The sequence below is a fragment of the Enhydra lutris genome, unplaced genomic scaffold (assembly GCF_002288905.1).
Source record: "Enhydra lutris kenyoni isolate GAN:26980312 unplaced genomic scaffold, ASM228890v2 scaffoldscaffold12, whole genome shotgun sequence".
Taxonomy (NCBI): Eukaryota; Metazoa; Chordata; class Mammalia; order Carnivora; family Mustelidae; genus Enhydra; species Enhydra lutris.
Window position 1 is genome coordinate 32504163 of NW_019154096.1, and position 23857 is coordinate 32528019.

A 23857-nucleotide genomic window follows, 5' to 3' on the forward strand; every position below is an offset into this window, starting at 1 on the left:
AAGGAACCCCTCATTGAAGATGGTGGCTATTGGGCCGGGAGGCCCATGGCAGATCCTAGGGAAGCCAGAATACCTCCCTTCCGGGGCTGAAGGTCCCTCTCCACTGACTGAAGCAAAGGCAGAACTGCGTCTAGAGGGGGAATTGATTTTTGCCTTCCGTGTCTCCGGCGAAGCGGGGCACGTGATAGGGGCCACTCGGCAGATCCCATAGCCAATGGGGCAGGCAGGCCTAGGTCTGGGACTTAGGGACACCCCGCACCCAGCCCAGCCCCTGGACACTTCTGCAGCTGCATGCCTCCCCAGGTCGTTGGTCTCTGTCGTACGGTCCCATGTGGCCAGCGACACCAAAGCTGCATCCTGATGGTCGCTCCTCTTCTGACTGAGGTCAGTAATACTAATCTTCACCGTAGCAAACACATGGTACGGCCCCCTACGAGTGTGGCCCCCCGCACTGTGTGATGGTAACTCAGCTCATGCTTGCGACTACTCTCTGAGGTGGGGAGTAGAATCACCACCATCCCATTTTAGAGATGAGAAAACCGAGGCCCAGGAAGGGTAGGCAACTTGTTCAAGGTGCCACACGGGTGGTGGAGACTGAGCTGGGATTGGGTCTCATGGACTGGTTCCAAAGCCGGTGCCTCCCCACTTCTCCCAGGGCTATGTGATGGGTGTGGGATTGACGGGCTGCTTTTCGGGGGCTACTGTAGGATACAGGGTTCCTTCATTCCTCTGCCCACCCTCCCTCCCTTTCTGGCTTCTGCTTGGATACCTTTGCAGCTGGCTAACAACACTAATTTATAGCTCCCATTCACTCCCTGAGACAGGCAGTTTCTGTTAAGCCCATTTCACAGATGGGGAAACTGGGTCTCCAAGCCTGTGTGAAATCTCAACAGCCAGAGAGTGGCAGGACAGGACCCAAGCCCCATCACCTGTGGGACCACAGAGCCAGAGCACTTAGCCCCTGCTCCTTGGGTCCTCCCTACCATTGTCTCCTCCCCTACCCTCTCCTGGAGCGGCTTAGGCCCTGGTGCCCGTTGGGACTGCCTTGACCCCTCCTGGAGTGGGCCGGGCTGGCTTCCTCCTGTTCACAAGGTGCTTTCCTGCTTGGGGGAAGAGGGAGCATTCGCAGACCCTCACCTGCGTCCGGAGAGCACACGCGGTGCTTTCCCAGCTCTCTGCGCTTACTACAACCAGACCCTGTTCTCAACACCTTGTAGGTGTTAGTGTCTTTCCAGGGGCCCAGCAGTCCTATGGAGAGAGCATTAGCATTATGCCTATTATCAGATAAGGAAACTGAGGCTCAGAGAGCGTGCGTAATTCACCCACGGTCACGTCACTCTCGTTACTGGAACCCAGACTGCCAGGGTGAGTGGTACCCCCAGAACCCCGACCCAGGGCTGGTCGCGGTGGCTGTCCAAGCAGCAAGAGGGCCACTCCTTCCCCTGCCTTAGCCCCTTAAGATGGCTGGTATCTCTTCCTGAAGCTCTGCCCAGTTCGGGCAGCCTCATGCACACCGCACAGTGCCTTCCCATCCCTCCCACCCCATCTGGGGACTCTGCATGTCTGACATCCCTCCTGAGCCCCAGAGCCTGTGCTCGGCTGTCCCCTCTCCTTTCCCACTGCAGAAAGGGCACAGAGCAGAGACCCATGGGACCCCATGGACATGCAGGCAGGACAGGCTCCATCTGAGCACACATGCTCCACTCCGCCCAGATGCAGGCACGATGCGGTGTGCACGCAGATGCCCACCCGGCTGGCCTGTCTGTCTGTCCTTGTGTGACCCCCTGCCTGCCTCTGTTAGTCCTCCTGGGTCTCAGACAGTGCCGACTCCCTGTTAGGCCACAGACTGGCTCTCACCTGCTGTCATCACCCAGCCTTTGTGTCAGAGCAGCTTGTGGGGGTCTGCGGCACGAGAGAGCGTGCCCTGTGTCCGTGCCGTCACCCCCATGCGTCGTCAGCGTGGCCTCTGTGCTAGCTGGCTGCTTGGGCCGAGGAGGGGAGGGTGCTGCCTTCCTCGCCCTCTGCCCTCCTCCTCCGTGGCTGTCCTGGCATCTGTGTTGTGTCGTGACTGGCTTATACACATGTCCCATCTGCTCCCCGTGTCCCAGGCTCTTTGCAGCCAGGGCCCGCAATGCCACCAACTTCCTTTCATTCCCTTTATGGAAAACCCCTCCACCAGCGATAGGCAGATGAGGGCTGTCCTTGACCAAGCAGGGGGGTGGCCTGTGACATTGGAGGAAAGCTCGCACCCGGCGTGGTGGCCCCCAGGAGGAGCGCGGGCTGGGAGGGGCGTCCGCGGGCAGCGGGCGACACCATCTGTGGCCGTCCTTTGTGCTGGCAGCCGAGCAGTCCCTCCATCGCCGCGATCCGGCAGGCCTCGTGCTTGGCGTGCAAATGAGTTTCCAGATGCCCAGTACCATCCCCCCCCCCCCCCCGCCAAGAAGCGGTAACGAGGGGCTTGGGAGAAGAATGGAGCAATCTGGAAATTCATTTCTGTTTGTTCCAACCTCTCTGAATAGGCCGCCTCCCCTCCAGCTGCGGCAGATGTGTGCTGGATGCCTGCTTTAGGGCGTTTTGCCACGGTTCTGGGCAGACACCCGCCAGGGTAGGGGTCTCTCTGGCACCCTCCTCCCTGGACAGGTGGTGGCAAGATGAGCCTGACAGAGAAGGGCAGGACACATCTTTTAAGATGTAGCTCACCCATTGGCACCTCCTCCCAGAGCAAGAGCAGGTGCTCTCCCGGCCAGAGGTGCAGGCTGGTGTTCAACCCCTGCTGGCCTCCTTGACTGGTGGTCTTTGGGCAGCACACAAGCAGAGCAGACGAACCCAGCAACCCTAGAGGACCCATCCCCACCCTGACCCCGTTCCCCGGGAGAACCGCTGCCCATCCCTTGCGCAGCAACCCCTGTGCTTCCCCGGGAACAGGTACGCCACCGTCGTGGGCAGCTGCCAGTGGGACCGTGTGCACAGGGCTCTCCTGCTGGTCCGAACAGTGGGCTCTTGGCTCCTGCCCACCGGGTGAGGGGCAGGAAGGAACCCACTGCTCGCCACGACTGGCAGAGCTGCTGTGGGCCTGGGCAGGGGCAGACAGGACCGCAGAGGGTCCCAGCCCTGCCTCTTGGGTCTGTGGGCCAGTGGGGCACTCGGTCCGGGATCTGGGCAGTTGGACGTGACAGCCCTGGGCAGCCACTGCAGGGCTCTGTGGGGCAAGGCCTCTTCCCCAGCACTCGCTGAACGTGGTGATGGGGGGAGGTTCGGACGAGGCCAGAGGGCTTCCTTGCTGAGTCGGTGGGGCTGGAGCCCATGGCCACTCGGGTTTTGCCTTCTGAAGGGTTTCATCTGCTCTGCCACATTTTGGTCCCGGCTTGGGCTTCACCACTGGGGCGATGGGGCAGGGGCGCCCCTTCTGTGTCTGTCCCTCTAGCCGTGGTTACTGGGAGCCGGTGACTTCCCTCGCCTGAGCTCAGTCTGCTCATCTGTCGAATGGGGCAAGCGGCTGGCATTCGGGATCTTGCAGGGTGGATGTGGAGAAAAGGACACAGAAGCATGTTGTACGGCATCGAGGTGGGAGAGCCTGGAAGTGAGGAAGTGGGCTCTGTGTCTGGCAGGTAGCTGAGCAGTTGTGCTTCCACTGGCGTCTGTCGGACCGGGCTGCCTCCTTCCAGAGCTCTCAGACCCGGCTGACCAAAGTCCTCATGGCAGGAATGGGGCAGTGGCCGGAGTGTGGTCACCCCCTTTTGCTCCCACACCATCTCAGCAATCCCCCCACGCACCCCTCCCCACAGCCCTGTGAGGAGGGCAGGGCAGGGCTAAGCAAACTGAGGTCCAGAGAGGGTCTCTGAGCTCTCTTGGTTCACGTAACAAAGTGGTGACAGCCCAGCCTTCCCACATCGCTCATGCTTGGACGGACTGGCCAGACGAACTGACCGGGGGAGGTGCTTCTGGCCCCTGGTGGCCACATTAGGACAGTGAAGGGTCATTGCCCAGCACCGCTTTAGTTAGCTTCAGCTGCTCTTCTCTTGGTGTTCAAGGGCTCAACGCCCGGATGTGGAGGTCCTCCTGGGCTTCTGCCTTCCGTGTCCCTGGCGCACTCTGGGTTAGCCCCCCCCCCACCCCGGTGCTGCCCTCTGCCCTGCAAGTCCTTAGTCCTCCTAAGCGTGGGTGCCCAACAGCACAGGGACCAGTCTCAGGTCTCACTGAAAGGCATGGGCACTTTGGTGGGAAGGACTGTCAGGAAGGAGCCCACGGGCATTCCTGGGATCGTCAGGAGGCTTCAGGAAGGCTCTGGATTCCGGGTGACTTTTGCCCCTCTTACCCTGCCCCCGAGGAGAGGCCATGTTGAGCTGACTGTCCAGAGGCTTTGCTGAGAAGTTGGGGGGAACCCAGCACTTCCTAAGCTTGCCCCACATAGGGTCTGTGCTGGGCTCCCTCCCTCCCGCTCTGGTGGTCTTTCCTTGACACTGTCTCTGACATTCCCTCCATCGAGTCCATGCTCACCTCTGGCCTGTCCTTCTCAGAGTGCAGGCCATTGACATTAGCCCTCCTTTGGGGTGGCAGTCCCACTCTACAGATGAGAACACCAAGGCCTCCCGAGGAGGTTTGGTGGCTCTCCTGGTGTCACACGAAGGTGGAAACACCCAGTCTGGGAGGGCGAGGTGTGGGGGCGGACATAGCAGGGGGAGGTGGCCACAGGGTTGGCTGACCATCCTGTCCTTCCTTGTAGCCCTGCTGTCCTCCTGGTGTGAGGAGCTTGGCCGCCTGCTGCTGCTCCGACATCAGAAGAGCCGCCAGAGCGACCCCCCCGGGAAACTCCCCATGCAGCCCCCCCTCAACTCCATGAGCTCCATGAAACCCACTCTGTCGCACAGGTAAGTGGGTGTGTATCCCCGGGGTGGGCCGGGGGCTGCTGGGCGGGCACTGGGCAGTGCCCCTGCAGTGGAAGACCTGGAGGGTTGGGGTGGGGCACCAAGCAGCCCGGAGGACATTCTGTGTTTTCTAAAATGCAGCTGTTTTTGAAATCCTGGTGGAGGAGCACTGTCTCTTCCACATCACAGCAGAGGTTGAAAGTGCTGGTCTTACCCAGTCTGGCTGCTCTGTCCCTTTGGTGGAGGGCTGCCTCTTCTTTTAGGTTCTAGACTTCAGGCTGAAGCTTAACTGTCCCGAGCCCAGGGCCTTCCGTTTCTCTTGAGCAGGGTCCTGGGCAAACCCAGAGATACCCAGGACCCACGAGGGGCTCAGGAACATCACAGAGCTGGGCTCCCACCAGCAGATGGAGACAGAGCCAGCCCAGGCCGAGCAGGCAGGAGCTGAGTGAGGCTGGGCTGTCGGTGCAGGGGCAGGGTCCGGAGAAGCCCGGGATCACAGGTGGGAACGCCTTGGAGGAGGTTGTCGGGCCCCGAGGAAGTGGCCAGTCTGCCCGGCCCCAGCCTCGGAAGGAGCACGTGTTCAGTGTGTTCAGGACCAACAAACCCTGCAGTCAGTGATTCTGCAGTTCCCTGGCTGAGCTGGGCCCACTCTCTCTGCATGCTCTGCTGGATGACCCCCGAACAGCAGGGCCTGCCGTACTGTCAGCTTTCCCTCTGCAAGTCCCCCTGATGACAGGCTCAGGAGGGTACACTTGTCGTCAGAGCTAGGCTCTCATTCACGACCCAGCCTGACTGAGGCACCTGCAGCCCAGAGCATGCAGCAGGTGACCTGGGTCCCACCTGACCCCACCTGGGTCCCACCCTGACCCCACCTGGGTCCCACCCTGACCCCTAGACTCAGGATAGCCCCCCTTCTGTGGGTGTTTCTCGTTGGGGGGGGTGGGGACACTGCTGGCATTGGGTCAGGGCATTCAATGTCTCGGTCCCTGCCCACTTGGTTCTTCTAGTGCCCCCCACCCCCATGCTGTAAAAGCACCTTCACACATTTTGGGGGGGTGAGGGTATCACCCGTGGTTAAGAACGACGGCTCTAGAAAGGTAAAACCTGCCTCTGGCTGCCGTCCGCCTGTTGCCGCGGCTCAGCAGAAAGCCGCAGGGCTTCTCCGTCGGGGCTGCCAGCCGCTCTGCGAGGGCTGTGGCTGAAGGCAGCCTCAGCTGCCTGCCTTTACTTTAGCTCCTTACCACTCCGCCCTGCCAGACACCTGCTGTCTCTCGTTGCCTCCCATCTCCCGTCCGTCCTTCCTCTCCTCCTCCAAGCCACTGCAGGAAAGCAGTCACGGATGGTGGACCGGAGCCCCGCAGCCCCACAAGAGGCCTGCCTCGCACCTGCTCAGCCATGACCGTTCAGGCCTCAGAGTGCTGTGGCTCTGGACCCCAGCCAGGCCTTTGCCAGGTCGTTGCTGAGCTGAGCTGGAGTTACCTGGATGAAGGATGTCTGTGCTCCGGGGAGCTGCATTTCGCTAGCTGGGGAGGAAGACCCACTGAGGCAAAACTGAGACCCGACAGATGGAGGCATGTTTAGGGTTAGGTTACAGGCAGGCCTGGCCTGGGGGTCAGAAGGAGGAAAAATGGCCAGGCTGTCAAGAGGCTTCCCAGAGGACATGGGCCTTGACCTTCAAGGACAAGGACTTGGTCTCAGAGCTGGGTAGGTGCATTCCGTGAGCTTGAACTGGTTTTTCCTCAGGGGGCCGTGACGCAGTGCCCTGCTCCTGATGCCACACTGGTTCAACTCCCTGTAGGGACCCATGAATGACAGAGGAGGCAAAGAGGCAGCCTCTCAGAGATGGGAGAGCCCTGTGCCCCGGAAGAGTCGCTGGGAACTGATGGAGGACCAGTTGCTTCCACGGAACGTGGCCTCCTCACATTCTGCACCATACCTCCCACCCCAAATGGCAGAGCTAGAACAGAAAGAAGGCCCAGAGCAGGACAGTGACTCGCCCAAGAGCACACAGCCGGTAAGGGGCAGAACAGTGCTCTGCCCTTCACTCTGCTCCTGGCCATTCAAGACCGGCGAGGGGGTGTCTGGCTGTTTAACCCAACTCTGATCCAGACTTGCCCTATTTCCCAATTCTGTACGATGCCACTACCAGAAACAAGTGGCATCATTTGAACAGGGACTGGTCCACATCCCTGAAGACCCCATGCTGAGGCCAAGGGCACATTGTGGCTGGTGATGCAAGGTGGGCCGTTCTCTACTTCTAGCTTCATGAGTTTCCCAGGAATCCCCAATAGGAGGCATCACCTTTTAAGTCCTCATGTAATTTCCCAAATAAGAAGGAAAGTCAGGTACTTTTCACAGAGAGGAAAATTTTCGGGCCCCCTCCTTCGCTGCTGGATTGAGTGACTTGGAGGACATAAACCCCTCTTGCCCTTTTAATTCGGGAGACCCTGGGCCATGGGTGATGTTCAGGATTTGGGACTTGGAGGGGTGTCACTGTTTGAAAACTCAGGGGGGCTTGTCTGTAGGCTCTGAAGACTAGTAAGTAGGAAAGGGTGGGGGGGGTCCCTGGGAGCCCGGAGCACCAGGCTGTCTCTGGGGGACCCTGTGACTGTCATGCTTCTGTTAGCTCCGAAGCCATAGTCCCGGCCACTTAGGGGGTAGGTTCCCTGGAGGTGGGCGCCACAGCATCAGGGCTGGAGACAATAGGCACACAGTGGCACTTGGTACCACACACACGCAAGGATTAGAGGGCTCAGGCATCCTGCGGCCGCTGCTGGGGGTGACAGCGGTCTGAGGGGAACGGCGAGCGCCCACACGTTGAAGAAGAGCTTTATGGTCTCTGGAGCTGTCCTTGGAGTGGCTCTGAGGCTGGCCGGGATGAGGGGCTGTGTGGATGCCGTTCTCTCTGCTCTGCAGACATGTGCGGCGCTCCTGGCCCTAGAAGGAAGGTCGAGCCCAGGGCTGGAAGGGGCCTCGGGCTCACAGCCCCCCACCGTCACCTGGACGTGCTGCCAACGTACACTTCTACCTTCTCTCTCAGATTTAAAGGAGTGGTTAAAAAAGCCGTTTGTAATTAGCACATTGTCCCTATGCAAATCAGTGCTGCAAAAGTAATTAAAATCCTAATAAATTTCATTTACATTCCTCTTAATTACAGTCAAAGCCCGCTAGAGCTAAGGACGACTCCAAAATCAAGGGGTGCCGCCCTTCCTCTTCCAGGGGACGGGTTTGTGTCTCCTCCCCCCGCCCCCTGGAGAGGCGCCTGGGTGCACCCCGGGTGCTCCCGGTTATGCAGTAGGTGGGCGGTACAGGCACTGAGCCAGGCCCCCGGGCGGAAGTGTTCACTCTGCCCTCTCCAGGCTGGGGGCCTTTGGGCAGCTCTGGAATCTCTCTGTGCCTCCACTGGCACATCTAGCTTATCTATAGTACTAGAAACAGCAGTGCAGGACTTCCAGTGCACTCGGTGCCAGCGGACTCCGATGCGCTCACTTTGGTCAGCCAACAGAGAGGGGCTCCATCAGAGCAGAACCCCCAGCCTCCTCCTTTCCTTGGTGCCATCACACCACCTTCGCTGTGTTCATTGTTAGCTGCTTCTGTGGAGCTGGGCCCAAAGCTTAGGTTGTAATGGGTCCTTCTTCTTGCCCCCAGAAAATTAAAAAAAAAAAAAAAAAAAGGGAGGGAGGGAGGGAGGGAGGGAGGGAGGGAGGATTGATGAAGGAGCCAAAAATCCTGCTCCATCGGTTCCAGATTGCTAAGATACAGGATCTTTTCCTTTCCTCCTTCCTACTGAAAAAATGTAAAACACTCCAACATGCAGTCAGTCAGCTGCACAGGTCCCTCCACGTTTCACCACGGGGAGGGAAGGAAGCTGCCCGAGTAATTGTGATGATGGAGAGCCCCGTTAACGGCTCCCCTTGATGAAAGAGGGTGGGGGCTTCCGCTCCTCACTGGCTTCGTGTTTCATTAGCGGTAACTCTTCAGCCTTGCATGGAGACGGACTGATATAGCCAGATCAGGGAAATTAATTCGGGTCTGACAATACCCTTAATAGGAATTTGTTCTTTCTCCCAAATAAAGTGGCTGTTAGGAGTGCAAGGGAAGAAATAACTCAGCCCTGCCCGCCTCTTCCCTCTGTGAATGTCTGTGTAGACGCTGCCACAGGAGGTACCCAGGAGCCAGGAATCAGCACTCCACTCTTGCTGGGCTTTTACTCATTTTCTCACATTTAGCAAACATCAGTCAGTGCCTATGGAGCTGCCAAACAGACATGTAAATTGTCTATGCTAACTGCAGTGTGAAAAGCTCTTTTATGTGACAAAAAGAGCTGAGGGAATAGAGGAAAATGTCCTTGGTTCTGCTTCAGAGAGTCACAAAAGGGAGTGTACCCAGGCTGGGCTTTGGAGTATAGGTAGGAGTTTGGTAGCGACAGGAAGGCAAAGGAACACTAAGGAACGCCCCCAGAGGCTTGGGAAATCTGTTCAATGGGCAGGAATGATAAGAACATCCCCCTCTCGTGGCATTTTTGCAAAACTTGTGAGCACCGTCATCGTATCATCAAGTAAATAGGGGCACCTGCACGCACTCAGCCTGGAGAAATGGAGAGTAAAGTGGAAGTACAATTTAGCAGGGACTCAGTGCCAGGCTCTGGGTGAAACTTTACCTATATTCGTATGCTTTATTCTAGGAGAGTGTTAGTCCCATTTTACACATGAGAAAGTCGAGCTGACTTAAGTGATATGTCTAAGGTCATAGAAATCGTCAGTGGCGGAACCCAGGCTTAACCCCAAAGACTCGAAGTTTGGAGTCCCGCTGTTTAGCAGGGCCTCCCTGTGCCTTCTGAGTATTAGTCTCATGAACATCTAGTTGGAGTCCCTGAATATTTGCCGGGATACTCTGTGCAGGCTTGTTTTTGTTTTTTGGGTTTTTTCCCAGGTCACTGGGTTTTCTCTGCAGCCAGTCTTTGAGACTAAACTTTTACGTGTCCTCTGTCCCTTCATGCTGGGTGGCGTCCCCCAAGAAGCCTTAGAAGCTGTGCCCCTTCTCAGAATTCTTGGGGACTGCTAGATGTCCCTCATACTGTGTGGCCCCCTTGCATTACCACCATCTCTCTCCTTTTTTTTTTTTTTTTTTAAGATTTATTGTTTTATTTGAGAAGGGGGGTAGGGGTGGAGGGAGAGGGAGGGAGAGAATCCCCAAGCAGACTCCCTCTGGGCACAGAACCTGATGTTGGGCTTGATCTGATGATCCTGAGATCATGACCTGAGCGTGAACTCAGAGTCAGCTGCTTAGCCGACTGAGCCCCCCAGGCGCCCCTCCCCATCTTTGTGCAGGGAGGTGCTGTCTTACCAGATCCTTAGCTCCCTGAGGCAAGGGGATGAGGTCAAGCCCACCTGGTAGTCTCACCCTTGACAAGCTCCAGGACCTTGTGACCCTCAACTCCTACAGATGCATCTGAGTTGAGCCCACTTTAAGGGATGAAATGAGTTCTTAGGTGTAAGTCCCTTCACCTAGTTCCTTGCTTCTAGAAGCCACTCAATAAATCATAACAGCGGCAGTCACCAGTTTTAGGTGCCCGAGGTAAGCTGCATGTGCTCACGTTGCCTTACACATGGGAGCTCACTCAGTCCTCCTGACAGCCTTCTGAGAGACATACTGTTATTGTCCCATTTTACAGACAAGGACCCTGAGGCATAGAGAGAGCAAGTAGCTGCTTCATTAGCTTCCCTCTGTTCCTCTCCCCAGAGGGCGGGACTTGGTTGCTGGGAGCCAGTGCCCATGGGGTCACAAGCGCACTGTGGGTGGTCAGCAGTCAGGTTTAATGAGTGGACACAGTTACTCATTCTCGGGCTTCCTTCTGAGGCGGGTATGGAGAGTTGGTGTTTCTCTCTGGCACTTCGGTTAGCAAAGGCTTTCTGAGTCCTGTAGGTGTGTGGAGACATCATGCCAGGTACAGGTAGCCTAAATCAGGACTCCTGGGACGGAAGGAGAAAGACAGCCTCTCAGTGGGCCCCCACTCAGGCTCTGTGAATGTGAAGAACAAGTGGAGCTCAAGCCAGTGAATTTCCCAAGGGCTTCCTGGAGGAGGTGGCCTTTGGAAGAGGAGCCTGGGAAGGATGAGTGAGGAGTGAGGAGGAAGCATTCCAGACTAAGGATGAGGGTGAGGAGGAAGTGTTCCAGACTAAGGAGGCACAGCAGTGGGAAAGCAGCTGCCTCCCCATGAGGAGGTGCTGGGTAGGCAGAACACTACCTAGATTACAGGTGGCTGCTGGCACAGGTGCCTCTCCGGGGGGACTGGTGTTCTTGCGGTGGTTTTGGCTGGATGGGACTGCCACTCGTGCCGCAGCTTTCGGCATGAGAGTGGGCTCTGGTGTGGTGCACGATGGGGTGTACCCACTGGGGGTGCACAGAGCTGGGCAGGATTACTAAGAGTGGGATGCTGACATCCCAGCGGCCCTGGCCTCCCTCTGAACCACAACCCACTATGAAGAAGGGGAGAGAAGTGGTTCCTAGCAGGCAGTTCCAAAATGCAGGACCCCTGACCCGGGCTGACCTCATCTGCAGGTCAAATAGTACTTGCCAGTGAAAGGAAGGGCCTCATGACACCCCCTTCTCCCACAGGCCTCCTAGGCCTCCTCTTCATCACCCTAGGCCCCCTCCCACCTTGGTAGGGCCCAGGAGCCGGGCTTGTCCTCATTCACTGAGTCCATAAGGAGCTGTAGCCGGGCAGCCCCCCGCCCCCTCGTGGTGGTGTCTGAGCCCGGGGAGAGGCGGTGGCAGGGCCGACTGCCATGGGCCTGTGGGGGCGAGAGCCTTCCCTGCGACAGCAGGAGCCGTCTCCCCAGGAGATGAGTCACAGCCGTGTTGGTGCGGCTGCCACTTCTGCTTCTGCAGCAGGTGCGAGTGGGGGCGAGCAAGTCCCTGAGGCCGCCCCTTCACGCGTGTGCCTGTCTTTGCCCCCACGTGTGCACAGCACCGTGGCAGCAGGGTACATGTGCAGACCCACAGCCGTGTCCCTAGCCGCCCGCAAGCACTCCCAGGATGGGCCCGGGACTCTGGGGGTCCCCTTCCAGCCAGACGGTGGACATGCTGAGTTTGGGAACCACAGTTAAGTTTGCTTCTCACCAAGTTTCAGGCGGAGAGGACGAAACAGGAAGGAGCTGGTTTCCGCCCACAAGGCCCACCCACGGAGCTGTAGGGCAGTCGGGGGCTGGTTTGTCGGCCTGTGCAGTATCCCGGTGAGCCGGGGCCTCCCCACCTGAGGGGGTGAGGCAGCAGCCCCGCTCCCCCCTCCCCCAGGCGCAGGTGGGGCCCTGCCAGGCTCCAGGAGCTCCCAGAGGACTCTCCTTCTGAGCCTACCAGGCACATTCTAAAAGGACACCAACTGAACATCAGCCTGGAGGGTCACTGGGAGCTTGTGGGGCAGAGAAGACGCACACTTGTGCTGTTAAGTTGCTGAGGGTCCTGTGTTCCATCCTGCACACCAAGGTTGAGGGCCTCACAGGACAGCTCGTGTCTAGGGGTCTTCTCTCTTGGTCTAAACTGTAGTCTGCAGGGCTTTCCTTTAGGCTGCTGGTGTGCCAGGCCCAGGACCAGGTGGAACCCCAGTCCTTTGTGATTTCTCCCAGGGAGGTCCTTCCAGCCCAGCTGTGCTCAGGACCAGGCTCATAGCTTCCTTCCCTGGGCTTCACCCCTCCTGAGCTCTCTGGGCTCCTGGATTCCCAAGCAGCCCTCCCAGACGCGAGTATGAGCTGTCCGCCAACTTTGGTCAGTGCATCTGGGCCTCACCTCCTTTTCACTGGCCCACGCTGTGTCTGGCTGGCATGAGTAGGGGGCAGGCAGGAGGTCTGGGTTCCTGAGGGCCTCTCCTCTCCCCCTGGAAATCATGAGTAATGCCCAGGTCTGTGTCCCTTTCTAGCCAAGAAAAACTTTCTGGCTGCATCTTCCTCTTTGAGCCACATCAGACTTAAAATACCAAGGCCTGTGTTGTCCAGACCGTCTTGACTGAGACCCACAGTAGATATGCGTTGTACACCGTGACCCAGGGTGCCCACACACTCGCGCGTAAAATCAAGCCACTGAGGAACGTATTTATTCTTTTTTTTTAATTAACATATAATGTATTATTTGCCCCAGGGGTACAGGTCTGTGAATCATCAGGCTTACATACTTCACAGCACTCACCATAGCACATAACCCTCCCCAGTGTCCATAACCCAGCCACCCTCTCCCTAACCCCCTCCCCCTGGCAACTGGAACGTTATTTATTCTTACTGTGTGCTCACCCTTAACTGCTTTCTGTTTAATTCCCTCTTTTTCCCCTCATGCCGGTTTGATGTCATGACCCAGTCGTGTTTCATGACCCACAGCTTAAAAAAACTCTGAGAACAGAGTAGGGGAATGTCCTTCCTATGCCCATTTGACAGATGAGAGGACTCGGTGCAGACAGGGGAATTTGGATGGGAGCTAGGACGGGACAGGACTCATGCCCAGGGTACAAAAAAAAAAAAAAACAGGGCAGGAGGAAAAGGGAGTGGAAGGGATGGGGTGGCTCTTACCCCAGGAGATCAGGGCAGGCCCCTCCAGCGAGAGGACTTCTGAGCGGAGATAGGAAGGAAGCCAGGGACTGGCTGGGCAGAGAGGGTGTCCGGGCAGGGGGTGAGCAAGCCGGGACAGACAGTGACACGGCCCCACCTTCCAGTCTGATCACCCCTGCAGGGCGCTGCCTGCCTTGTCGGCTTGGCTGCTGAGGGCTCTGCCTGGGAAAAAGCAGGCTCGAGACTCAGCCCCCGCCCCCCGCTGGCTCCGCCCTGCCTGCCTGTCACGTAGGACAGTGCCTCCCCCGTGAGTCCTGACCTCCGGGCTGGCTCCCAGCACGTCCAGGGCCGGGCCTGGCTTGCTTGCTAGGCTAGGGTCTAAGTTCTCCAGGAGTGAGCAAGCCCTTTTGCCTTCTGCTGACTTCCTGTGCCAGACGGAGGCATGAAGTGCTTTCCCCCAACGCCAGCCTCCCCCAGACCCACCCCCCATCCTGGTACCCAGCAGTGCCGCCCTGCAGGCCTCCCCGCTATCAGGGAGCCATGTGGGGCTGCTACAACGCATCTGGGTGCTCTGCGTTGTCTCCCCCCTTGGGGGCCATGTCCAGGGTTGTCTCTCCATGAGAGTTGCAGGGAGTCCATGCAGAGACAGCCCCAGCTCAGCACTCCTGGGGGCTGGGACCCCAGCACTTTCTTCATGCCGTAACCCTGACAGCCCCTGCCCTCTCCTGGGGTCACTCTTCACCTGCACTGCAGGAACTAAGAGGAAGCCATTATTGAGCACTTACTGTGCGCAGAGCAGGGTGTTGGGCCTAAGGTTAATAAGTCCTTGCTTCTGGTGTTTGGGGGCTTCTCAGGAGATGTCCCCAAACACGGTGGGTGCTTCTGGGCCTAGCAGGGAGACGGGGCAATGGGGCCATGGCTGACGTGCTCCGGCAGAGGTGGGAGCCATGCGGGGAGGCAGGGTAGGGTGGGATTAGCCAGAAGGGTAAATCATGTTGAAGTGTGTGAGTTTGGACTTTGCCTTGTAGACACTGGGAGCCACTGAAGGTCTTTGATTGTGGAAAGCGTCTTGGGTGTTTAAGGGAGCTTAGCTCAGTGGGGACGTGTGCAGGAGACTGGGGCCAGAGCAGGGGAGGAAGCATGGCGGGCAGGCCTGTACCTGTGATCCAGAGGCAGGAAGGCGGGGTGACGTAAGGAACCTCTTGTCAAAGGCCAGATCAGGTGGGCTGGGTGGCCAACCTGCTGCAGAGTATCAGGAGGAAGGGGGAAGAGGCGAGCTTCAGACTGGGGCCATTCCGGTGTTTTCTGAGAAGGGACTGGGAAGTTCCGAGGGGAAGCTGGCACGGGGGAAGTAGAGGTCTTTCTGGAGAGACACTTCGAGTCTGAGCCTGGTGGAAGGAGGAGCTCAGGTGGGGCCTGGGGGTCTATCTTCTTCCTTTGGACTTTGGGCTAAGGTGAGGCAGACAACCATGGTGTGGGACCTCCACAGCGATGGGGGGAGACTCGGTCACTGGCATGGTTTGCCACTGCGTGAAGCACGCCTGTTTTGCATTGGACCCCATGCCAGACATAGGGGGTCTAGAGCTGACAGAGATGGGGGTCACCTGGGTTTGACTGGAAGCTGTGGAGGACAGTGGGGTGATGGGACCCTCCTTTGTATGCAGTCCCTGAGGATCCCCCTTCTGTCTCCCTCTGCAGTGATGGGTCATTCCCCTATGACTCTGTCCCTTGGCAGCAGAACACCAACCAGCCTCCCGGCTCCCTCTCTGTGGTCACCACGGTTTGGGGAGTGACCAACACATCCCAGAGCCAGGTAAGAGCCTGTCCTGCCCCCAGCCACAGCCTTTCCCTAGCAGGACCATCCCTTGAGCATGGGGACCTTTGCATCATCTCCCATGCCAGCTGTCCTCGCATTGCCCAGCTGGAAAGACCAGCTCCTGGGGCACACTCAGCCATGGACACGCCACTACCCTCCATGCTTGCTCAGAAGGGCAGCAGCTGGCCCCTAGACCACCGTCCCCATCCGTTTGAGGGCATTTCTGGGGAAATGACGTTCATCTGATGGAGAGCTGGGGATTCTTCCCTAGCCCATGTTTACTTGGGTTGGATAAATAGGAGAACTTCTTGGGTGTTGTTGGTCTCAGGGCTCCAGTGTCTGGGGTCTTTGACCCTGGGTAACCTGGGATAGATTTCAGCAAAATGGTGAGCTTTCAGCTCGTGACACACCCCTCCCGCTGGCCAGCCTGCCTTCCTGCTCTCACCCCTTCCTCTTTCCTCCACGCCTTCTTGTCCAGTCTGCTCGGCCTCTGCCACAGCTAGGGGCTGGTGGCCACCCCTGAGGGCAGCCCCAGGCTTCCCTGCAGTTTCAGGTCACAGGCACCCCTCGACCAGGATCCCACTGCTCTCCAGAGTTGGCAATTTGGGCTTCTCTCTGCCCTGACAGAGCAGCAGCCCAGTTCTCTGGGCATCCAGACCCTTCGGCAGGGGAGGGCTGAGAAGTACAGTTCCTTCCACCTACAACGGAGGGCAGGACCAGCCCCTCCTGGTTCCATCACAGGCCGGGGTTCTTATCCCCTGTGCTGCCAGCTTCCAGGCTGCATTACCCACTTCGAAGCATTTGTATGGTCTGGGGACAATTCATGCCTCCACTTTCTCCCCTTTTCCCTTTGCTCTCCCCATTGTACCATTTCAGCAGCGCCCCCCAACCCCCGGTATCTCCTCTTTCCCTCCCATGCCCCCTGGGGCACCACTTGGGTGACAACCTCTCTGCCCACAGGTCCTCGGGAACCCTATGGCCAATGCCAACAACCCCATGAATCCAGGCGGCAACCCCATGGCATCGGGCATGACCACCAGCAACCCCGGCCTCAACTCCCCCCAGTTTGCCGGGCAGCAGCAGCAGTTCTCGGCCAAGGCTGGGCCCGCTCAGCCCTACATCCAGCAGAGCATGTACGGCCGGCCCAACTACCCCGGCAGCGGGGGCTTTGGGGCCAGGTGAGCAGCCCCCGGGAGCAGCTTTGGCCCTGCCCTTCCCCTCTGTCCCAGAGCAAGTGTCAGGTTGAAACGCCCGTGGGCAAGGTGCTCAGGGTTTTTTGAGGCACCATGTCCGCCTCCAGAAGGTGGGCTCCCCATGGCAGCGAGATGCAGTCATCTCATGCCCGGGAGGGTCTGCACAAGCCGGACCCCACCTAGGGCTTCGGGAACACAGCAGCTTGCCTATCGCCAAGGGGCACGAGGGGCTGCCAGCTCACAGGAGGCCCCTCTCCCCCATTTGGGTTCGGAGTCCAGACACCTCCCCGTCTGTGAGCCCAGGGCTGGAGGTCACGGAAGGACCCGCCTTCTCCCCGCCAGCCTCCCAGCCCAGGGCTTACAGTAGGTTCATCTCTAGATTCAGGCAGTGTCTAAGTCTCCCCTTCTTCTCCTTGCAGTTACCCAGGGGGTCCTAATGCCCCCGCAGGCATGGGCATCCCTCCGCACACCAGGCCGCCCGCTGACTTCACTCAGCCCGCGGCTGCTGCCGCAGCAGCTGCGGTGGCGGCGGCAGCGGCCACGGCCACGGCCACAGCCACGGCCACTGTGGCAGCCTTGCAGGAGACGCAGAACAAGGATATAAACCAGTATGGACCGGTAAGGGCCCCACTAGTCCTGGTCCAGCCTTGCCCCCCCAGCAGAGTTGGGGTGTTGGTGCTGTGTGTGCTGGAAATACTGATCGTGTCAGGGTGCGTCTGGGTTTCCTTGGAGGCATGTGGACGGGTGTGTGTTAGGACGTGGGTGTGTCAGAGTGGTTGGGTGTGGTGGGGGGGAGGCCGTCTGGGTGCTTGTGTTTGTTCTGCGTGGGTTTGTGGTTCGTGCGTGTCTGCGAACGGGGAAAGACGTTCTTTATCGCCCTCTGGGTGCCTGCTCACCAAAGAGCGGGCTCAGTGCCTAAAATGCCTTGTCACCAGTGTGTCCCCATGGTGGCTTCTGAAGACCATATACTCTTAGTCATCCCATCTGTGGATTGAGCCCAGGTCCCATTTCTGCTCCCCTGACCTTCAGGACTGGTGGGGTGAGAGGAGAGAGGGTTCCCCGAAGGAATGGAGGACGGGACAGGAGATGGGGCTTGTAGGAAGGGGACAGCAGGGCAGGTGGGCAGAGGTGGGAGCTGGGATTGCCTCAGACTTTGTGGATGGAGGGTGTGTCTCCACTGGCCGAGGGTGGGGCCAGGGCTTCCAGGAAAGGGGCTCCTGCCTCCATCCTCATCCCCCTCCATCCTCCCATGCCCCTCCCCACCTCTGCACCTTCTTTCCCGTTCCCTGCCTGCCTCCCTGGAAATGCTGCCTGCTCTCTGGAGTGACTGCACCCCACCCGGTAACACCCCTTGGGCTGCATCTTTCCTGTGCGGCCTGCAGAGGGCAGTGGTGAGCCCAAGAGGCCTGACATCCCTTGAGGCCTGGTCACCAGCTGCAACCACACAGGAAAGTGCCCCTCCCCCCCGCCCCCTCCCCCCCCCCCACCCAGAGCCTCCCACCTCCCCCACCCTTCCCTCCCTGCACTTTCAATGCATGTGGCATTTTATTCTTTTTTTTTTTCTTCTTCTCCCGTTGAAGGTCTGTTCCTCTTTCCAGATGGGTCCCACCCAGGCGTATAACAGCCAATTCATGAACCAGCCCGGGCCTCGGGGGCCTGCCTCCAGGGGGGCAGCATGAACCCCGCAAGCATGGCGGCTGGCATGACACCCTCGGGGATGAGCGGCCCTCCCATGGGCATGAACCAGCCCCGGCCGCCCGGCATCAGCCCCTTTGGCACGCACGGGCAGCGGATGCCCCAGCAGACCTACCCGGGCCCCCGGCCCCAGTCCCTTCCCATTCAGAGCATAAAGAGGCCATACCCAGGAGAGGTGAGTGTGACAGCAGGCAGGTGGTCGCCAGGGTGGGAGATGGGGAGGACCCAGGGCTTGAAAACAGATGGGCTGTGGGCAGGACCTTGGAAAGGGCAGGAACTGACCAGCACCAAACCTGGACCAAAAGTCTGAGCCTTAGGACAGAGTCAGGCTTCTGGCTTAGAGACCAGCTCTGCCATTTCCCAGCCGGAAGCCCTTGATCGAGTCACGTTCCCTGCTGGAGACTTGGTTTTTCATTTGTAAAAGATGGCGCCAATCCAGCCCACCTCCTGGGGTCGCTTGGGAGACGTGAGTGAGGAGCTGGACAGGAAGCACTTGGCTGGGAGCCGGCAGGGGCAGCAGCAGCTGCGGTTGGCGTGGTGTTTTGTCTTGGCACAGACACTAGCCGGGTGGCATTGGGAAGGAGCAAAGCCTCCTTGGGTCCACGTTCCTCACCTGCACATGAGGGCTTCTTACTTGCAAGAGTGAGAGAGGGAATAAAAGTCTATAGATATCTAAAGGCTGTGCGTGTCGAAGAAGCGACTGGAAGGCCGACAGCGTGCTTCTTAGGGCTCTTCTCGGCCAACTGTCAGCTGCTCTTTCAGGAGGAACGCTGCCTCACTGGCTGCCCAGCCGGCTCAGTCAAGGGAAAGGTGAAGATTGAAGGAAGTAAAACCCACACCCATCCACTGGCAAATGAGACTCGCAGGAAAGGGGATCACCTTCCTAGAAACCTGTCTAAGCAGGAGCCCATAAGGAGGTGACACACAGGGGGTATCCGGAATGAAACATGAGGTCAGAGAAAGAGGACTTCCCGGAGGAGGTGTCATAGGGCCTTCAGTGAGCAGTGGGAAAAGCTGGCAGCCAATGGCCTGTCTGGGTAAGGCTTTAGTTCACCTGCAAAAGACACAGGGACCCTAGAATCCGGGCCCAGTGCGTGCTCCTCAGGAAGCCTGCCTTGGTTCCTTACCTAGGCAGAGCTTCTTGCTGAGCCGTCTCTGCCACAGCTCTCTGCTTGCCCCGTTCTCAGACTGGCTCCCCCCCACACCCACCCCACTTGCCTCCAAACTGTGGCCTTCAGCTTGGCCTGGCGGTGGGTTTAAAGGCCAGAACTTACGTTCCTCGAAGGTCTGTGTGATTCCCTCAGCATTCCCCCTAGCTCAGGCTTGACCATTGTTGGAGGTGTCCTGAGTCCCGAAGGGGAGAGTTCAGGGACCTCCTCAAACACAGGGAGCCTGGCTCAAGCCCAGACACTCCTGGGTGGCACCGATTCAGGAGGCACCAGCCAGAGAAGGACAGTGCTCTCGAGGCCCTGGCTGTCCTTGGGTGGGGGATGCTCAAGCTCCTGGTCTCACTGCCAAACACAGTCCCCACAGTAGTTCTGGACCCCTTTCAGCCCCTCTGTGCTCAGATTCCCAGCATCCCTGTTGGCTGGGCTAGTGATGCCATCTGCAGATCCAGCTTTGGGACTGGCGGCCCCTAAGGAGGTGATCCCAGGAAAGGAAAGGCAGAGAAAGTCTCAGTCCTCGCCCTGATGTCCACCTGCACCTGTGAAGGCACATACTGGAAGCTTTGAATTATGTCCACTGAGTCATCCTCTTTGTGGAACGCTGAAGCTCCCCAGTTACAAAATGTCTGGCACTGGGCTGGGACACTGCGTGATCCCAGCCCGTGTGGCCTGACCCTGTCTGAGAAGGCGGGCATTACCCTTCAATGCTTCTAGAATCTCTGAACCGTCGGAACGCTGGGGCAGGTGTCAGATTGGCTGGTCCCGCACAGGACTCCTCTTCGGTGGCCTGATGGGCAGGCTCCCCTCCACACTTGCTCCTCCAGTGATGTGACAGGAACCACACTGTCACCCACAGCAGCCACCCCTGTTGCTGCAGTGTGAGTGGCAGAGGTCCTCAGCACCGACACAAGACACCTCCCACCCTCTGCTGCTGAACTCTGGACTCTGCTTTCATTTGCTGAGCAAGTGTTTATGGAGGGTCTGCTCTTTGCCAGACACTGGGACACAGCCAGGACCTCTGAGCCTAGAGGCAAGAGAGACAGTTTAAGTAGATAAGGAGACCAGGAGAAGAAACCACCAACCTGGCGGGATGTCATGGCCTGGAGTGTCTGAGTGGCAGGCGGCCCTAAGTGTCCCCTCACCTTACGGAGGGGGGAGGCGGCTGCAGGGGTGGACATCGGCGTGTCAGGGGTCACCTCGTAGATCCTCGAGGACAGGGGTCCTGCCCCTCCCTTGAGCCGCCTTGTCTTCTCTCTTGGTTGCCTGTCTTGAGAGGGTTGTCTGGACCCCCCACAAGCCTGCTTCTCTCGACCTCTGCACGCATGGCCCAGAACTGAACATCTGTGTGTGCTGTTCGGTGTGGGGTATGGAGCCGGGGCCCCCCATATTTAGCATCTGAATGCAGGGGTTGAGGGGGTCCCCTTTCCGGAAGCACATCCCGTTGTCTATGTTCACCTGCCACAGACAGGTGCTGGGAGACACATAAAGGGGTCTTTAGAATAGAGCCCCCTCCTAATGGGATGAATGAGAGTCTGAAAGTGAGGTTCTTGGGGGAGGCTGCTCACAGGTGGCCCTCAAGCCAGACGGACAGAACGTCGTGTCCCCAGATGTAAGGGCAGCAGGGGCTCGGACAGCCTCTGTGCTGCCACCCCCCTCTGGGTGGAGGAGGCAATTTGTCTGTGGAAAAGGGCGGGGATGAAGGTGCGGGCCAGGGTGCTCCAGGCCTTCTGGTAAGTGGCTTGGCTCCACGACACTGACAGCCTTTCTCCTCTCCTCTGTCTGCTGCCACAGCCCAACTATGGAAACCAGCAATACGGACCAAACAGCCAGTTCCCCACCCAGCCAGGCCAGTACCCCACCCCCAACCCCCCACGGCCACTCACCTCTCCCAACTACCCCGGGCAGAGGATGCCCAGCCAGCCAAGCACCGGGCAGTACCCGCCCCCCACGGTCAACATGGGGCAGTATTACAAGGTGAGTCCCACCACTCCACCAGCCCCTTCCTTCATCTCCACCTCATATCCCTGCCCCCAGCTGGGTCATCTTGGTCCTGTGTGTCCCCTGAAGTCACCAGGGGGCAGGCGGAGATTTCTGGATGTGTCCTTGAGAGCTCAGAGCCATGGCCAAAATGTCAGGCTGGCTTCTCTTGGTTCCTGTTCTCATGGGGCTCAGACAAGGGCTTTCCCCTTCCCTGTTGCCATTTACAGCATGCACCGATGATCATAAAGGAAGCACGGGTTTATTTTTTTAAAGGTTGTGTTTATTTATTTGAGAGAGAAAGACAGCAAAAGAGGGAACACAAGCAGAGGGAGTGAGAGAGGGAGAAGCAGGCTTCCTGCTGAGCAGGGAGCCTGACATGGGTCTCAATCCCAGAACCCTGCGATCATGGCCTGAGCAGAAGGCAGACACTCCACGACTGAGCCACCTAGGTGCCCTGGAAAGAACTTTTTTTTTTTTTTAAATAGCATTCATCTGGTTATATTAATACTAAGTTCTAAACCTTTTTCCCCTACTGCCCGTGAGCATCAGCATGTTACATAGTTATTATTAAGGTTGCCATTTTGAATCTGTTTCTTTTGCTTAACGTGAAATCAGTTACTTACTGTTACAGAGTCTCTGTGGTTCTCAGTTTTTTAGGGTGCCTCACCTTCTGTGGATCTGAGCCACACTGTATTTTATCGTTCCCTTCCTGTCTGACATTTGCGTTGTTTTTGATTCTTCACTTTCAAAGTAACACCGTGATGAATATTTCCAGGCATCTAGCTTTTTCCTTCTTTGGGATCATAAAGTTCGTTCTCAGGAGCGCAGACAACTCTGGACACACTTGACGTGTATTTGCCCAGGAATCATGCTAACTTCCATGACCCCCCAGCCACCACTCCAACTTCAGCATTCTGGGTGTTTCTGTTTTTGTGAATTCTTGCTATATCACTAGCTGTGGACAGAGAGAGATGAAATTCTGTTCCGGGATGGGGAGGGGGTGACCTGCTCTACCCCCTGGGGTCCCACTCCGCACCCCAGCACTGGATGGGCCTCGTCAGCATGCCCTGTATTGTACTCCTGGCCAGTTTTCATATCGGGAGAGAAAGCAGGCTTCTGGTAGCTTCTCCGCCTTCCACTCTCACCACATCATGTGTCTTGCATTAACAGCCAGAGCAATTTAATGGACAAAATAACACCTTCTCGGGAAGCAGCTATAGTAACTACAGCCAAGGGAACGTCAACAGGGTACGGTCCACTTTTTTTTTTTCTTTTTTAAGATTTTATTTATTTATGTGACAGAGATCACAAGTAGGCAGAGAGGCAGGCAGAGAGAGAGAGGAAGGGAAACATGCTCCCCGCTGAGCAGAGAGCCGGATGTGGGGCTCAATCCCAGGACCTTGGGATCATGACCTGAGCCGAAGGCAGAGGCTTTAACCCACTGAGCCACCCAGGCCCCCCTACGTTCCACTTTTGATCTGGTGTATTTGTGTGTCTAAGGGGCCTGGCCGTTCCCCCATGAAGCCCATGGGTGGGGCTGTACTCCCTAGTCCTCAGCTCCTGGGCACCGTGATGCCCAGACAGAAGCCACAGGTCCAGGCAGGGGGGGCAGGGATGAGTAAGGACTAAGATCAGAAGGGAGAGGGGCTCCTAGGGAGCCAATTTCCCGGGGTCCTGCAGGCCCAGCTCCATCTGAGGACCGTGCTGGGCTGGAGTGATAACATAGGCAGCCGGAGACCTGAGTGCTGGCCGGGATGGAGGGATTTCCAGGGGGACTGGCTCTCCGCCCTTCGGGGAGCAGGGACCACAGCCCCAGGACTACAGGGTGGGTGGGGTGTACATCCATAGCCATAGTGCCTCCCATCCCTGTGACCCCATAACCTATATGTGGTTTCTCTTTCCCTCCAGCCTCCCAGGCCAGTTCCTGTGGCAAATTACCCCCACTCACCTGTTCCAGGGAACCCCACGCCCCCAATGACCCCCGGGAGCAGCATCCCCCCGTACCTGTCCCCCAGCCAAGACGTTAAACCACCCTTCCCACCTGACATCAAGCCAAATATGAGCGCTCTGCCGCCACCCCCAGGTGAGTGCCCCACCTCCTCCCTCTGTCCGGCCAGCTCCACCTAGGGCTCTATGGAGGGCCAGGAGCCAGGGGGCTTGGACGTTGCACTGCCTGTGGGGGCTGGGCATGTGGGAAGGGCAGAAGGGCTTGGAAGCAGGTAAGCCCCACCCGCAAGGGAAATTTGGGGTGGTTCTGGGCCACCCACAGCCCTGAGCCCCTGGAGGCGGGGAGCGAAAGCAGCTCCCAGCCGTGGAAAGGGGCTGGGTGGAGGAGCCTGGGGCTTCCAGAATAGGGAGTAGGTGGGGCCAGAGGAGAGTAGAGCCAAGATGAGGGGGACAAGAGATGCGGGGATGGCGGGGATGGTGTGGGGCAGACTGAGAGAAGCAGTGGGCTCCCTGGTGTGCACACAGGCTGATAGCCCAGCTTCTGTGGCCGTGTTTACACACACACCTGCGCAGTCCCAGCTTCTGTGGCCGTGTTTACACACACACCTGCGCAGTCCCAGCTTCTGTGGCCGTGTTTACACACACACCTGCGCAGTCCCAG

The 23857-nt window shown here is 58.2% G+C and overlaps 1 protein-coding gene across 1 annotated transcript in view; it reads left to right on the forward strand.

Moving 5' to 3' along the window:
• LOC111144720 (zinc finger MIZ-type containing 1) overlaps positions 1-23857 on the forward strand; it is a 263603-nt gene that overhangs the window by 223224 nt on the left and 16522 nt on the right. Inside the window, 9 exon segments of the mRNA XM_022499165.1 lie at positions 4724-4868; positions 15098-15212; positions 16176-16393; positions 16828-17026; positions 18007-18070; positions 18073-18278; positions 21061-21243; positions 22420-22497; positions 23158-23332. Of these exon segments, the coding sequence (XP_022354873.1) occupies positions 4724-4868; positions 15098-15212; positions 16176-16393; positions 16828-17026; positions 18007-18070; positions 18073-18278; positions 21061-21243; positions 22420-22497; positions 23158-23332 (1383 nt within the window).